The sequence below is a fragment of the Populus alba genome, chromosome 4, assembly GCF_005239225.2.
Source record: "Populus alba chromosome 4, ASM523922v2, whole genome shotgun sequence".
Classification (NCBI taxonomy): domain Eukaryota; kingdom Viridiplantae; phylum Streptophyta; class Magnoliopsida; order Malpighiales; family Salicaceae; genus Populus; species Populus alba.
In genome coordinates this window covers 11,559,291-11,574,617 of record NC_133287.1, presented here as the reverse complement: position 1 = coordinate 11,574,617, position 15,327 = coordinate 11,559,291, and the positions used below count along the sequence as shown (strand labels likewise).

Sequence of the window (15,327 nt, the reverse complement as noted above, 5' to 3'; positions counted from 1 at the left end):
ATGAATATGTTAATGATTCAATTTAATTTATAGGGTGAATAATAATAGTTATTTGGTTAGGAGTTTTAGGAGAAGCACTTAAAAAGAAACTTGACTTTTCAAGAGCTTAGATAACAAGAGTTTAAGGTAAGAGATTGACCCTCCCTTGTCTTTTTGATTATTTATACATGCTTTTATTATTATTAGAATTACAATGGAAATTAAATTGTATAGTGTATTATTATTGTTATTATTAATGGAGGGCGTATGCTTTCAAGATAGAAATTGATATGTAATTTGTAATTAATTGTACATTATGAGATGTGATTTACTGCAATAACAGAAAAACCTTGTATGTATTACTTTTGACCGTAATGGTGGAATATCTATGCAAAAATTATTATTGACCTTATTGGCAAGATTCAATGTATGATCTATTACCTATTGAAATTGTAGAATCACATGTAATTCATGTTAGACCACCACAACAAAAATTAATGTAAAAAAAAAAAAAGAATATATGTGATGAGAATTCTAAAATAATTGACATGTAAGATAGTCCATATGTTCATGAATATTGTTGTGGAAAAGGTGTTGGACACCTTGATACCTTATTCAACAAATTTATTATGTCAAGTAATGGAAAATACTTATGTTCTTATTTTCATGTTAATAAGTGTGGAACTAATTACCCGGTAATGGACGGTAGTACTAGATACCCTAGTTAATGGGATTAGCGCCCTAATTAATGAGCAATTGAAGAAACTAGTTAATTTAGTAATGAAATAAATGTCTGGTTTGGGCTAGAGAGGATATTAGTATGTTCTTAAATTGTGTTAATTGTATTGATTTGTAAGGTTAAGGGTAAAATAAAAAATTAATTGTTTAATAATTGATGTGGTAAATATATAAAAAGAGATAATAGTAAATAATCATAATGTATAAAACTTATTGTATTTTGTATTAAATAGATTTTTGGATACCTCGCAACATCGTGCCTAGTAGCAGATCATGTATTGTATTTTCAAATGATGTAATGTTTGGGTGCTTTGAGATACATACAAAATTGTATCCAAATGGTTGGGGTTGTTATATAAAGTAATTAATAAGTTATTTGGCTAACTAATTGACAATAATGACATGTAATGGAGCAAGGTGTATATGAATTTGACTATGTTGACAGGTTAATGTTTGAGTATTAAATTAGCCATACCAACAAAGTTTAATGGAAAAGAAAAATGATTTGAGCACTTATTGCAAGTATAAAAGTAATGTAAGGTCATGTAATAAAATTATAAAAAATAGAAATGAACATAAAATAAGTTAAAAGAATAACGAATCGAGGAAATCTCTTAATATAACAAGGGATATGGACTGAAGTAAGATATAACATAGATGTAATAAATGTCAGGGAAGTAAAAAAATGACATGAATAAAATATGTTGTGAATCAAATAATGATGTGAATTAAACATCATTATGTAATGAATTACTATATGTATTAAAGGTGGATGAGAGAGGAAATGATCATATGATTGATAAGTGTTAAGGAAATAAATCGTGGGGAAATTTCATGAGTTTTGAAATATTAATACTAAGATAAATCAAATATATTCATGAAGTGGAAAGAGTTATAAAGTAATCTTGATGTGAAAAGAAAACATTGTATGAAAGTGTTTGAATGAGATCAATCAATTTTAAAGTTGTAAAGAATAAAACGTATAATGGTGAATTAGATTAGATTATGAATGAAAATCATGATGCAAGGATGATAATGTGACGAATAAAATGATGAGAAGAGAATTTATCGACGAATAATGAAAAAAGTAAAATTTTAAAAATTGATATAAGATCAACATTCTTAAAGAAAAATTTATGAAGTTGATTTTGATCATATAATTGTTAAATGTTAGTAACCAAGATAATGAAAATATTTACTATGATTTATTTTGTAATTTTGTGAATGTCACAAGTAAATTCCTTTAAATGCATCCATTTCTTAGGGTTATTGCGCTACCTAGTAAAAACTACTTATAAATAGTTAATGTGGATTCAATTTTAATAAGAGTTGTAAATCTTGTATATTTATTAAAGGGTTGGAAGGTTGTCGAGGCTTGCCTATATATATATATATCCCAAATTATTAAATATTGTGTTGTTGAAATTAAATAAAAATGCACGAGAAAGTGCGAGATGTTATAACAAGTTTTAGATTAAGTTGTGTGGGAGTATCCTCAATATGACTAGCTAACTTCACGAGTCCAAAGTAAAAAACAAATCCAGGTGCCCGGGCTCAAAGGCAACATGGACAGTTGATAAAATCATGGTTAGGTTTTAAAAAATATTTAAAAAGAAAAACATTGAGATAAGAACATATTAAATTGACTCGGATTAACTCGCTACACTCGTGACCTAGGCCATAGACTTTACTAGGTTCAATAATAATTTTTTTATTTAATTATATAATAACAAAATATGAAGACCAAATCAAAATTAACCAAATATTGAGTGATAAAATTGAAAAAAAAAAAGGCAATAAAAAATCCAATAAAAACCCAATTTGAATTATGAAATTAAGAAGAAAAGGAAAGCCAGGTTAGACGTGTGGGCCTAAGTGGACGTGGAGTTTGAGGTGGATAAAAAGAATAGAAAGAATTCTATTTTTATAGAATATTTAAAATTAAAAAAAATAATAATTAAAAAAAATAAAAATCAAATATTAAGAAAAAAAATTAAAGAGGCTAATATGAGATTTTGAAATGGTTGATTTGGAGTTTGAGGTGGATAAAGAGAAGAAAATGAAAGAGAAATGGGCATCGACGTTAAACTAGAGGTGCATTTGGTGCATACCCTAACCCATCATAGAGGGGGAACCATGACCTTTCAAGTTCCACTTGGAAAAGCAGAGTTTGGTGACCGGATAGCCTTTCACACACCACCCGAAAAATGCAGGGGACACTCATCTATTGGCGCGTGCGTAGTAAGCACTAGTGAAGTTTTTTTTTTTTTAAAAAATATTAAATATTTATTAAAATACAAAAATTCCACCAACTTAATTTGACAATAAAAAATAAACATCATGAAAAGACTCAAAAACTCCTTGAGGATAGTTTTGTTAATTTTAAAACCAAGGATAATTAAGTAATTTAACTTTAATAAAAAATGAAAAAACAATTAAAACTCTTGAGCTTAAGCGATCATTTTTTTTTGTTGTTGGAGTATTTAAGTAATTTAATTTTTCTAAAAAATTAAAAAGACTAAGCTAGCCCTCAAACAATTTGAAAATGACATTGAATCGTGATAAAAAGACCATCATGCCCCCATATCTTAGCTTAATGGTTTTTTTGAGCCAAGGGCAAGTTAGTCAAAACATTATTCCATTGAATGATATTCATTATTCTGTATTACGTTGTGGGTCGGATAAAAAAAATTAACAAAAAAAATATTTAGGCTTTGCTAATGTTTCTTCTAGTAGAAAAAAAAAATGTATGAGTAATGACTTAATATGACTATCAACTTAGCAGGTCCTACAACAACCAAGATGATTGGTTAAAGCATATTTTGACTCAAAATAAATATTCAAGATGATATTTTTTTATAACTATTAAGACAGAAACATATTGAATCAATTCGAGTTAACTCACTAATCTGCATATCGGGTCATGAGATTATGATAACTTTGTAGAAAGCAAATCAACACAAATTATTATGCCTAATTTCCAATAAATTTAATGTTGAAAGATAAAATTAAAAATAAAACTAGAAAAAATCATTCGATTTAATATGTCAAACTTGTATCCTGGATCATGAGAGCAAGATAACCCAATAAAAAATAAATTAAAATAAATTATAAAATTCAATTCTCAATCAATCCAATGTTGAAAGATAAAATTATTTAAAAAAAAAAAATCAACTCGAGTCAACCCGAGTTAATCTACTAAATTTATGACCGGGTCATGAGATGAGAATAACATCATGAAAAATAAATCAAAACAAAAATCACGAAACTTAATTTCCAATAAATTCAATTTTTTTATAATGAAATTAAAAAAAAAAATCAATTAAACAAGAAAAAAAATAACCTTCCAATCCAAGTTAAGATTAGAATAACCTCATAACAAAATAAATTAATAAATAATATAAAGTCTAATTCCTATTATTGAAGAATATATATATATTATATATATATATATATATATATATATATATATAACAAAAAACCCAAAGACAAAAAAAGAATGGGTCAGAATTCAAAACCCCTTCTTTATATATGGTATGTGGGACAAGGCAGAATGAGAAACAGAGTCTTCATTTATTTCTTTAGTACTATGAAGGTGAACTACAAGTACAATACACCATTATTCTTTTTTATTTTGTGATGATAACTAGAAACTACATTTGATGCAATTTCCATTGCATCATCGTGTAATACCAAAAGACAAAAACCATCCCAAGGGTGGGGTACCACCACCGCTTCAGCTAGCAACACGTTTATGGCAATTCGACTGGTTCGATATTCCAAATCTCTCGGGCATATTCATGAATGGTCCTGTCGCTGCTGAACTTGTACGAGCCTGCTGTATTCATGATTGACATCTTCGTCCATGTCTGCCAACAGTTGCAAATGCTAGAAATCAATAACTGAAGTAGTATATGGCTTAATATGCAAAGAATAATAAATGCCATGGAGCATCATATATCATGTTCACTGCCCCCTTGTATAGACTAACAAGAAATGCAAATATCAATAATAGAATTAAGGACCTGTGCCAAACTGGTCTGATGATTCACAGGGCAAAAAGGATCAAAGGAAATTCATAATCCAGAAACTGAGCAATGCATACAGATATAGCAATAAAGCGTGTTCTGACTTGTATTTTGAGCAGATGCGAGATTGAGCATATGCGTGTAAAACTTACCTTTTGGTCATGGTATGCTTTATCGACCTCCTCTTGGCATTCTATGTAACTGGGGAAGTCCTTGCCCACTAGGAAATAATCTGCACGGCCAAAACCTTCATTTCCTTCTAATGATCCTATAAGTTCATCATAGTTGCAAGGCCCAAAAACTCCACTTTTGACAAAATCTTTCACTTCTTCAAAACTTGGGTCTGGGACAAACTGTTGAGAGGTCAGTGAGCAAAATGTGACTAGATGAAAATAGAATTTGATAAAGAAAGTGGCAATTTGCTTTTTCAGTTTTTCTTTTTTCTTTCTTTTTTTTTTAAAAAAAAAACATGGAAGGGTATTTTTATGGTTGATATTCACTGAAATTGAACCAAAAGCTTAGTATCATAGCATACTTCCATGGTGATCCTTGTCAGTAAGCATTGCTTGATAAATAGTTGTCGGTAATTGTTTCTAATCACTGTAAAAGGATATTTGGTTATTGGATGTACCTTCCCATCAGCTCGCTCTTTCCTTAGCCCTGCAATTTCATGAGCTCTAGCACCAAAGAGAAAAAAGTTGTCTTCTCCTACTTCTTCTCGGATTTCAACATTGGCGCCATCTAAGGTCCCGATAAGGACACAACCATTCATTGCAAACTTCATATTGCTCGTTCCACTGGCTTCCATCCCAGCAGTACTGCATAGAGGGATGTGGTCAATTCACAGCGCAAAAGCTATTCACAAAATCAAAGACAGTAAACCCGTATCTAAAATGTTTGACCCTCTCATTCTCACAAACTCAGCATCGGAGTATCTTGTGAAAAACAAATTTAAGCGTAATGAAATAAAATAAATTGCATGTTCTCTTAGCAATTAGGGTTTTTCAGTCAAAAGTCTCGTAACCAAAAGTTTCCTCCAATAATTAGAATCATGTATTCTTTGTTACAAGACTAAGAGAAACATATGTCTCTTAATATAGAGAAAACTGATTGCAAAAAATGCACAGGTATTGGTGTCTTCATATATTACTTCAGTGGGGATATATCTTGATTTTGCAGTATGATTAGATTTGGTTTTCGCAAAATAACATGAAAACAGAGAGATTTCTATTGAAATCTATAATAGTACTAGTCTTGATTTACTTCTATTTAAATTTATAGTTATCAAATTAGAATCTTTTAAATTTGAATTTGAATATGTTTTTCTCTTGTAAAGTAGAATTCTAGACTATGGAAAAAATCATGGAAAAACTTACAGGAACTTTTTATTAATTGATGGGAGGCTCGGGCAACCTTGAATATTATGGAGGCTCGGGCAACCTTGAATATACCTAGAAATTATCTTTATCTTTTTTCAATTAGGTCTTTATGAGTTAATTTCTTTTTATTCAATAAAATTGTTATTGTTATCAACCTGAATGATCAGATTCGTTATAATTAGTATCAATGGTAGATCCATGGTAGAAGTAACAAGGATATCACAATTTAATAAAGCAATTACAGGCATGAACATCAACAGGAGAAGCATCAACTACACCAACAAACTCATCAAAAAATTATAAAAGAACTGGTGTAACAACTTCAAAACATGTCAGCTAAAGAAACCTACCCTAACCTTGAGGGCAAGGTTTTTAATGGGGGTAGAATTGTAACAGTCTTAGCCTTGATTTACTCCTATTTAAATTTATAGTTTTCATGGATTAGGATCTTTTAAATTTGAATTTGTTTCTCTTATATTTAAGTAGAATTCTAGTTATGGACAAAGTCATGGATACTTTCTATCACGTCATGAGAGGATTAGGCAAACCTCATATAAGCCTATAAATTATCTGTCTTTTTTCAATTAGGTCTTTGTGAGTCAATTTCTTTTTATTCAATAAAATTTATATTGTTATCAACTTGAATTATGAGGCTTGTTACAAAACCTTGTTTCCAGGCTTGGATCAGAGTAAAAGCTGACCTGGTTTATGGTTGGAATCCTATTACTAGACCTCCAGACTGGATATGCAATCTGAAACTCTCTTCATTGAAAGGTAATTGGTCATACCAGATCAACACATGAAAATGTTCAAAAAGCTAATTGATGTGACAGTTATGTCGATTATCTATTGACTCTGATCAAATTTAGGCCTCATGCATAAACAAAGGTTCATACAGCCTGAATAAGGAAAGGCTGCTCCACTTTCAGGTAAAACAAGCTGAGCTTGAGTAAGTCCAAATTGCAAGGCATAATAATATGGTCGACAATATTAGAATATATGCCATTTCCAGACTTTTTATCTCAACATATCATATCCTATAAAAAAAACCTACGTTACAGAGAAGTAGATGCAGAAAAACTGTGATACTCTATTTATAAGCAAAACAAGCCATCGAGGTGTAGTGATTTTGAGTACAGTAGTGGTTTTTAATTTGACTGGAATTATTAGTTGTGGTTGTAATTATAAGATATTTAAAGATATATGCTTAAGAAATACTTTTATATTTAATTAAATTTAAAAGTACTTGAAGACTTCATTTTGTATCATCAAGCTTTTGGTTATTAGATGGTTACTAGATAGCAGTCCCGTGTTACACAGCAGGCTAACCTAATTTTTTTTCAACAAAAAATATGCTAAGATGATGTAAGCACTCAAAAAAAAAAAAAAAAAAGGATCATTGACTCAATTGTATTTAATAATCTCGATTAATTCAGATAATATGATTATATATATCTTTTCTCTGTAATGTATGAATAAAGTTTAATTACCTGATATGCTGTGAGAGCTCACTTGCAGGAATAAGCAATTCAGCAACACTGACATTGTAATCAGGGACAAAAACAACCTACATTTAAAAGAAAAGGAGTAAGAAATGAAAAAACAAAGAAAATAGCGTAACACTTGAGATTGGTAGATAGAAAGGATATTCTGGCAAGTTAGGTGGTTTGTAATTGCAGAGAAAAGAAGAAATAGTGCTTGAATTTAATTGTTTCTCAGATCAGTGTCAAATCAAATTGAAATGATCCCAAGGTTCCATATGGTCTATGAATATGGAGATGAACTAGCCAACATGTAAGGACTTCCTACCAATAGGATTGGAGAAGATATTTGTGGTTTAAGTTATTGACTTTTAAAAAAAAAGGTGGCACTGGAGAGACTGTAATCTCACCTCCAGTAAATCACTATTTAGTGATGAAATCATACCTTCAGTAAATCACCTATATCTGGATCATGATTAACTGTAGCCCCAACATCTGTGATAAATTTCACTATTCTCTTGGCCTGCACATATGTAGAAAATGCTTTTCCCCCAAATATACAAACTCGTGGAACATACTTAGCTTTCCTTTCTTCAGCAGTCATTTCTTTCATCTTCTTGTAGCGGTAAACAATTCCCAAAATATTCAGTAATTGTCGCTTGTACTCGTGAATACGTTTCACCTGAACATGATGGTTTTAATCAACTTTATAGACAAAGAAAATTTGAGTGGACAAAAGGCTTCGTGCGCGTGGGTGTTAGTTTTACTCCTTCCATTGTCAGGATGTGAGTTCAACATAATAAAAATAAATAAATTCATTACAAAAATATAAATAACCTTCTATATTTATCTGAAATTTCATTTTTGATCTGTTTGTTAAAAGATGAGAGCTCTCCACTACATCACATGAAATAGAATGTGAAAAGTTCAACATCAATAAAGTTACCTGGATATCAAACATTGCATCAGGGCTAACAGAATATCCTGTCTTTTCTTTGAGGAATGATATGACCTTCATCTTGTTGCTCCTTTTGGCTGCCTTCCACTGCACTTGGAGGTCCTCATTATCGGAAAACTATATGCAAATAACACATTCTGGTCAGGAAGTACAGAAGCAACAAAGTCAAAAAAGACAATTACAGAGATGATTAATCAACAAACAAGTAGACGGATGTTAGAAACTCAAGTTTCAGGTGTAAAAAATCAATATACGTCCCAGACTTCAGATGGGATACAACTTTTCAACATTATTAAGAAAGCACTAATTTTTTGTCTTCAAAGAATCCAAAATTTCTGCAAACTGGTTGGTCAGTAGAAATATGTTGGCCAAGGCATAGTTGCAATCTGAGGGATGTTGGAGCTTTAAAAGGACATGGAGGCGATGAAAATTTCAAAGTGACAACTTTCTTCTTCAAAGCCTTCTATTAAACAGAAGTGCTTCTGAAACACAGTTTGAAACGAGAGCATGACGGATACTCAACTCATTTTGAAGCAAAGAAATTTCAAGTTGTGATCAAGAAATCTTAAGAACTACTAACCAATATGGCACAAATCTATGGGTTACCAGCCAATCTGTATAAACTGAAACTGCAGAGCATTGAGAGGATGAATTAGTTAAAACATGACACTTTTTATTCTTCAGTGCCCTTAGTTAACATGAATTATCTTGGTAGCGTTGTCTAAAGGTTTTGCATGGATGCTAAAGTCATTGTAAATGCTAACCACAAATTTTGATGAAGAAATCCTAGGAACTATTAATGAACTTTGAACATGAGCTCTCTTCCCAGAGGTCAAAATGTTACAGCACAAAAAAAGGGATATGATCATAGTCTCTGTAGCAATAAAGAAGTCAGAGACAATTCTGGACCAGAGTGGATATTAAGACATGTACAACATGGTACTCCGAAGATTTTGAAGTTCCCAATAATATTAACATATCAAATATCGCAACAATGGAAAGCAAAAGAAATGCTCATACAGAAAAATGGAAAGACTGTATAATTTGATTTCAGCAATGGACAAGTGTGATCTACCAATTAAGAGAATTTCGGAGATGTGAAATCCAGATGCAGTGGATTACCTTTCTTAGTTCTGCCAGTTTTTCAGTATTTAAAACCCAATCATCCATGCCAATCCAGTCAGTAATAATTTTACTCAAACCTGGATTGCAGAAATGAATCCATCTTCTTGGTGTAACCCCATTTGTCTTATTTTGAAACTTATCTGGCCACAACTGTCAAATTTCAGAACAATGGTTAAAGAGATGGGGATTTTTTAATTATTAAACAGACTGAAAATCCTCAGAATCAATAGAATCATTTAGCTGAATTATATTGCCATTAAAGAAGGCAAGAATACCTTATAAAATGCATTAAATACTTCATCCTTGACTATTTCACTATGTATCTCAGCAACTCCATTTACTGCATGACCACCCACAACAGCAAGATTAGCCATACGGACCATCTTTGGTGGTTTAGGGGGTGGTTCTGCCATTATCTTCTCCTTCTTCTGAGTTACTTTGCTTTTGGATTCATCTTTTTCATCAACTACCTCCATTTCTTCTTCAAAATCATTAGCTCTCTTAGTTTCTTCTTCCAAATTAGTTTCTTCTTCCAAATCATTAGCTCTCTTAGTTTCTTCTTCCAAATCATTAGCTCTCTTAGTTTCTTCTTCAGAATTAGTTTCTTCTTCCAAATCATTAGCTCTCTTAGTTTCTTCTTCAGAATTATAAACTAGCTTGGTTTCTTCATCAGAATTTTCTAATTCCTCACTGGTAATACCCACAGAGCTTTGCTTAGGCTTAACAATCAACTCTGCAAAAGCTGAAGGGAGATCAACATTTTCTAATATTCTCATCTCCTTCAGTTTCTTCTCCAACAAATCAGAATCTTCAGTACCATACTCTGATACTATGGTGCTAATCAGCTGTCAAATATGAAATGAGAACAATTAGATTTAAGGTGAAAACAATAGAGAAACTGGGTTTTGCTTCATGAACATATTCAATTTTACCTCTTCATCTATTAATTCAATGATCTCAACATGTCGTGGTAGTAGTTTCTGCATAAGTTCTAGACTCCATTTCTCCAAAGCCTCTGGTAGAACAGTATGGTTTGTGTATGCCACAGTTCTATTAAATAAAAGGAAGATCGAAAGGATACAAGTTATCAAACTAGAGAATAACAAAAGTGAGATAACTTTATGGACTAAATAAATAATAAAAACAAGAAGGAAAAGAAATGCTTAAAAAAACCTTCAAACATTTCTATGTTCTATCTGATTTTCTCAGCTATTTCAAGTAGGAAAATGAGATAGGCCAATCTAATGCATGAAACAAGTTGGAAAGAACTGAAGTTAAAGAGAGAACAGGAAATAAAAAATGAAAAAATAAACATATGATTTGTCAACTGCAAACAGATAATAGAGGAGCAAACATTAGAGAATTAAATGGAGAATTTCCTTTCTCCATTTTATTCTCTGCAGATCACTTGGAAAATTGTCTTAGAATGAAAGACAAAAACCTAAAGAAGAGGCTCTCTAATGAAATCCAATCAACCAGAATGAGGGGTAAACAAGAAACTCATCAAGTAAAAGCTAATATGTCCATTACATTAGAACCATTCAGCTACTTGCTTGGTATATTTTGAATTCCTCAGATCATGACTGTTTAGGAGGATATCTTCCGAAACAAATGAATTTGGTAAAATCCCTCTACATTAAACAGCTGTGATTGGGAGTACCTTTGAGTGATATTCCAGGCCTCCTTCCAGCTTAAACCTTTCAAATCTATCAAAATTCTCATCAACTCAGGGATGCATAGTGTGGGATGAGTGTCATTCATCTGCACTGCAACTTTCTCTGGAAATTTTTCCCAATCTATGTTCGATCCTGATCTTCTCTCAAAACATGTTATGATATCTTGGAGAGAAGCTGAACACAAGGTATATTGTTGCTTCAACCGAAGAATCTTGCCCTCCAGTGAGTCATCCCCAGGGTAAAGAACGTAGCAAATCTGATATTACATGAAATCACTTTCATAACCAAACCTTACCATTTACAGTTCATGTTGTACTAAAAAACAAAGCAATGGCATTAGACATGGAAGCTAAAAAAGAGAGTGCAGCAACGGACAAAGACAACATAAACTTGGAGAAGAAAACATGGCAGTATGCAAAACCCTGAATCAATAGGTTTGATTAATGAATTTTGAGCCTGGGACAATAGCTTATACTGTCTAAATTAACATGCAACATGTAAAGCAAACTTTTTTGTGAGAACATAAGTATTAAGAAGAAGGAAACACACACACACACACACCTTTTCGGCATTTGAGAGGGCCTCATATGCTTTGGTGTGGTCTCCTGCATTAAAAGCATATAAGTCCAAATCTTCTGATGGAGCTTTTGTTGACCAAAGTCTAAGGTTAATAGTGGTTTTAGTTTTATATCCCGGTATTGGGACATCATATGCCACAGCCTTAATATCTTCTCCACCAATCCAGTGTTTTTTCCCATCTGATCCAGAGACAACCTTGCCGTAAAATTTCACAGGATATGAGATATCATTTCTAAGAATTTCCCAGGGATTGCCCATCTACAAGGATAAAATAAAGTTAAATGAAATGTAAGAGGTTATCATAATGGATAAATAAAGTGCCACCAAAACCTAATCAAAGTTTTAAGAACTTTACATACCAGTGGAATTGCCTGAAATGAAAGATAATGAGCAGAAAGCATCAAAGAAACCATACCTCAAGCCAATCTTCAGCAACTTCCTCCTGACCATCTTTTGTAATCTGCTGTTTAAATAAGCCATACTTGTATCTTAATCCATAGCCCCATGCTGGGTAATTTAACGTTGCCAACGAGTCCAAAAAGCAGGAGGCAAGTCGCCCAAGACCCCCATTTCCAAGTGCAGCATCAGGCTCCTATTAACAAGCACTCGATGGATTTATTTTTAGGTTGCACACAGACAGAGAGAAAAACATGTATGCATGTAGATTTATTTTTATCGAAAAGCTTTATTAAATAAATATCAAAGTCATTGCAGTAAGCAGTAGAGGCTTCAAGCCAGAGGTTTCAAAATATCAAAGAGAAATAGTCAATAATTTAAAGAAATGTTCCAATTCAGTTTTCAATTAATTTTCCAAATATTAGTTAACTGTTATTTAATCAAGTCAATGAGATCTGAGTCTTAAGTTTCAGCAGCTAGCTTGTTTCTTTGTATCCTCTCCATTTTGCCTTTCCCCAAAGGTTGTGACACATACCATTCAGCTTCATCTACCTGGCCTTTGATTTCAAGTGAGTTTTGCTTAAAAGAAAAGGGCTTCAAGTAACACCAGGTTATGCAAAATATACCATTAATGATCAGCGACACTACTAATTTGTGCCTAAAGAGGTTACTTAAAGAAAATCACCTGGCAAGCCACATTTTCTAGGCTGAGCCCAAGCTTGCTCAAAGCCTCTGCATAAGCACCAGTCAGCTCTAAATTACCAATGGCATTCAGCAGTGCTCTACCCTACAAAGAGAGAGAATGATTAAACAATAATGCCAGGCATTATTGAAGTCTGTTTTCTAGCTAAAAAAATAATAAATAAATAAAAAAAAAAAAACACTATGGAATGTTGGAAATGACGCAAGGGAACACAACAAACCTGTAGAAATTCCATTGATAGATAATATGCCTGTTTTGCATTCAACCTCTCATAAGACTCGTATGTTGAATTCCAATTTATAATGAGAGCATCACGGACACTTTGTGCAGTAGCATAGTAAGCCTTGGGAAGCTCAAATCGCTCCGGAGAAAACAACGGTGTGAATTCTGCATGGTATTTGATACTCGAGGCAATAGATGAAGCATTTGGAGTGGAAGGATTCAAAATTCTTGGGACTTCTGCAATAAAAAAAGAAAAAATATATATAAAAATATACAAAGCAAAACTTATTTTGACATTCCCTATTCTTTTGCAACCAAGGAGCTAGGAAAACAAACATCCATTTTACGCTTTTTTTTATTAAAAAAAAAAACTTGATTTTGTTCAAAATTTGGCATTTCAGCATCAAAAAAGATCTGAACCCAACATCAACTCATAAAAAATAAAAAGACATCATAATGAGAGATGATTTTCAGCTTTTTGCTGCTTATCTCAAATGACCTGTTCCTGGATTAATTAAACAGCAAGCAAGATCACCAAATAAATATCGTGACAGCTTCTGAGATTAGGGGTGTTCACGGTTCGGTTCAGTTCGGTTTAGACTTAAAAAACCAACCGAACCGAAGTCTAAACCCAACCGAACCGAGTTATATTAGTTTTGTGAAATATTAACCGAACCGAAATCCGGTTCAAACCGAACTAGTTCTGTTCGGTTAAATTCAGTTTTTTTTGGCAAAAAACCGAGAAACCTAATTCCATCACTAGAAAACCTAAAAATTCAACAAATCATGAAGTTAAAAAATTAACAGCAAACTTAAAACTTATTATGAAGCCAACATTCCTGCCCAACAACAACAACCATGTTTTCACATTGAAGCCAACCTTGTAACCCATGATACATTTATATCAAAATAATAATAATAATAATAATAATAATAATAAGATCTTGATCCGAACAGACGAGACGACGGGTTCCAATACAGTCTAACAGATAGTAAAAAAAAACTAAAATTCATCACTATCACTATAACAACAACAGCAATAACAACAATAATAAATCATACCATATCGCACCAAACACAGAAGTTGAGGAAAGAGTAAAATGTAAAAGAAGCACGCGCGCACCTTCTTCTTCTTCGATGAGAGCATCATCTTTGAGTTTCTGCTTAGGTTCGCTACTTGACACATTCTTAATACTGACCGAGACCGACCTCCTTTTTACCACACGACGCGAATTCATGGAGAAGAGCTGCTGCTTCCTCCTCCATTTTGATCCAAAATCGACCAATCTTGATATTGAACTGCCATTGCTGCACCAATGCGACGTCGGTGAGAAATGTGAACTAGTAGTAGCCATTGCTCTCTCTCTCTCTGTGATCACAAGAGAGACTGAATCTCAGATGATTTATTTATGATAATAGTACTAATAATAATATAGAATAAAAAGGAACTTATCTTATCTCTTCACGGATTTTTTTGGTTAAATCATCAATCTTCTAATAAATTAATTAAGAAAAAAAAAAGGGATCGATTCACGAGGGCCGTCCGTCTCTCTTCCCATAAGTGCTCGCTTGCTTCTTCGAATTCAATCCTCTACGGTCTATTTTCTGTTTGAATTTCTAAGACTGCCAGGTGGGATTTTGTGAGTTTTATTTACCTAACGTGGCTGAGTTGAATTGGGTGCAAATGTTGAGCTGCAGCCATTTTTTTATTATTCTAGATTGGTCGTGGGGGAAGGGGGATTTTCTTTTTTATATGGGTAAAACGACAAGGAAATGGAGGTATTGTAAGTTACTGGCAAGTTGCTACGCAAGTGCATGTGTATCGTACATTTGTACCAATTTAATTGGCTGTCAAGTTACGTCTGCTTTGCTTGTGTTTCACTTTTATGATGATTTGAATATTATAAAACTTACGTAACTCAGTTTGCGGTAAAGATTTTTAAAAAGAAATATTTTAAAAAATATATATATATATATATATTAAAAAAATATAATTTCTAAATTTATTTTTTATATTTGAAAAAAAATTAATTTAAAATAAAATTAAAATAAATTCAAAATTT

The 15,327-nt window shown here is 32.3% G+C and overlaps 1 protein-coding gene across 2 annotated transcripts; it reads right to left on the bottom strand.

Annotated features, from left to right (window-relative positions):
- Positions 1-4,271: 4,271 nt before the first annotated feature.
- On the bottom strand, positions 4,272-14,970 carry LOC118055098 (alpha-1,4 glucan phosphorylase L isozyme, chloroplastic/amyloplastic). 2 transcript variants are annotated; one of them, XM_035066897.2, is made up of 16 exons: positions 14,714-14,970; positions 14,388-14,633; positions 13,263-13,501; positions 13,025-13,126; positions 12,359-12,535; positions 11,926-12,201; positions 11,349-11,620; positions 10,621-10,738; positions 9,964-10,533; positions 9,686-9,838; positions 8,552-8,680; positions 8,051-8,287; positions 7,615-7,691; positions 5,377-5,563; positions 4,898-5,098; positions 4,272-4,586 (listed from the first exon to the last, which is right to left on the bottom strand). In XM_035066897.2, exons 2-16 carry the CDS (start codon positions 14,617-14,619, stop codon positions 4,470-4,472), a joined length of 3,087 nt encoding a protein of 1,028 aa, XP_034922788.1. In that variant the 5' UTR covers positions 14,620-14,633; positions 14,714-14,970; the 3' UTR covers positions 4,272-4,469. The 2 variants fall into 2 exon arrangements, with proteins under 2 accessions (XP_034922788.1, XP_073265063.1); XM_073408962.1 differs by having other exon boundaries at positions 14,388-14,629.
- Between the last annotated feature and the right edge of the window lie 357 nt (positions 14,971-15,327).

Bases quoted from the DNA above. Each gene is read 5' to 3' on its own strand.
- LOC118055098 (XM_035066897.2), bottom strand. From the start codon at position 14,619: ATGGCTACTACTAGTTCACATTTCTCACCGACGTCGCATTGGTGCAGC. The intron at 8,681-9,685 runs GTAATCCACTGC...ATTTGCATATAG, and splicing joins AACTGGCAGAACTAAGAAAG to TTTTCCGATAATGAGGACCT. The intron at 4,587-4,897 runs GTAAGTTTTACA...AACTGTTGGCAG, and splicing joins AAGCATACCATGACCAAAAG to ACATGGACGAAGATGTCAAT.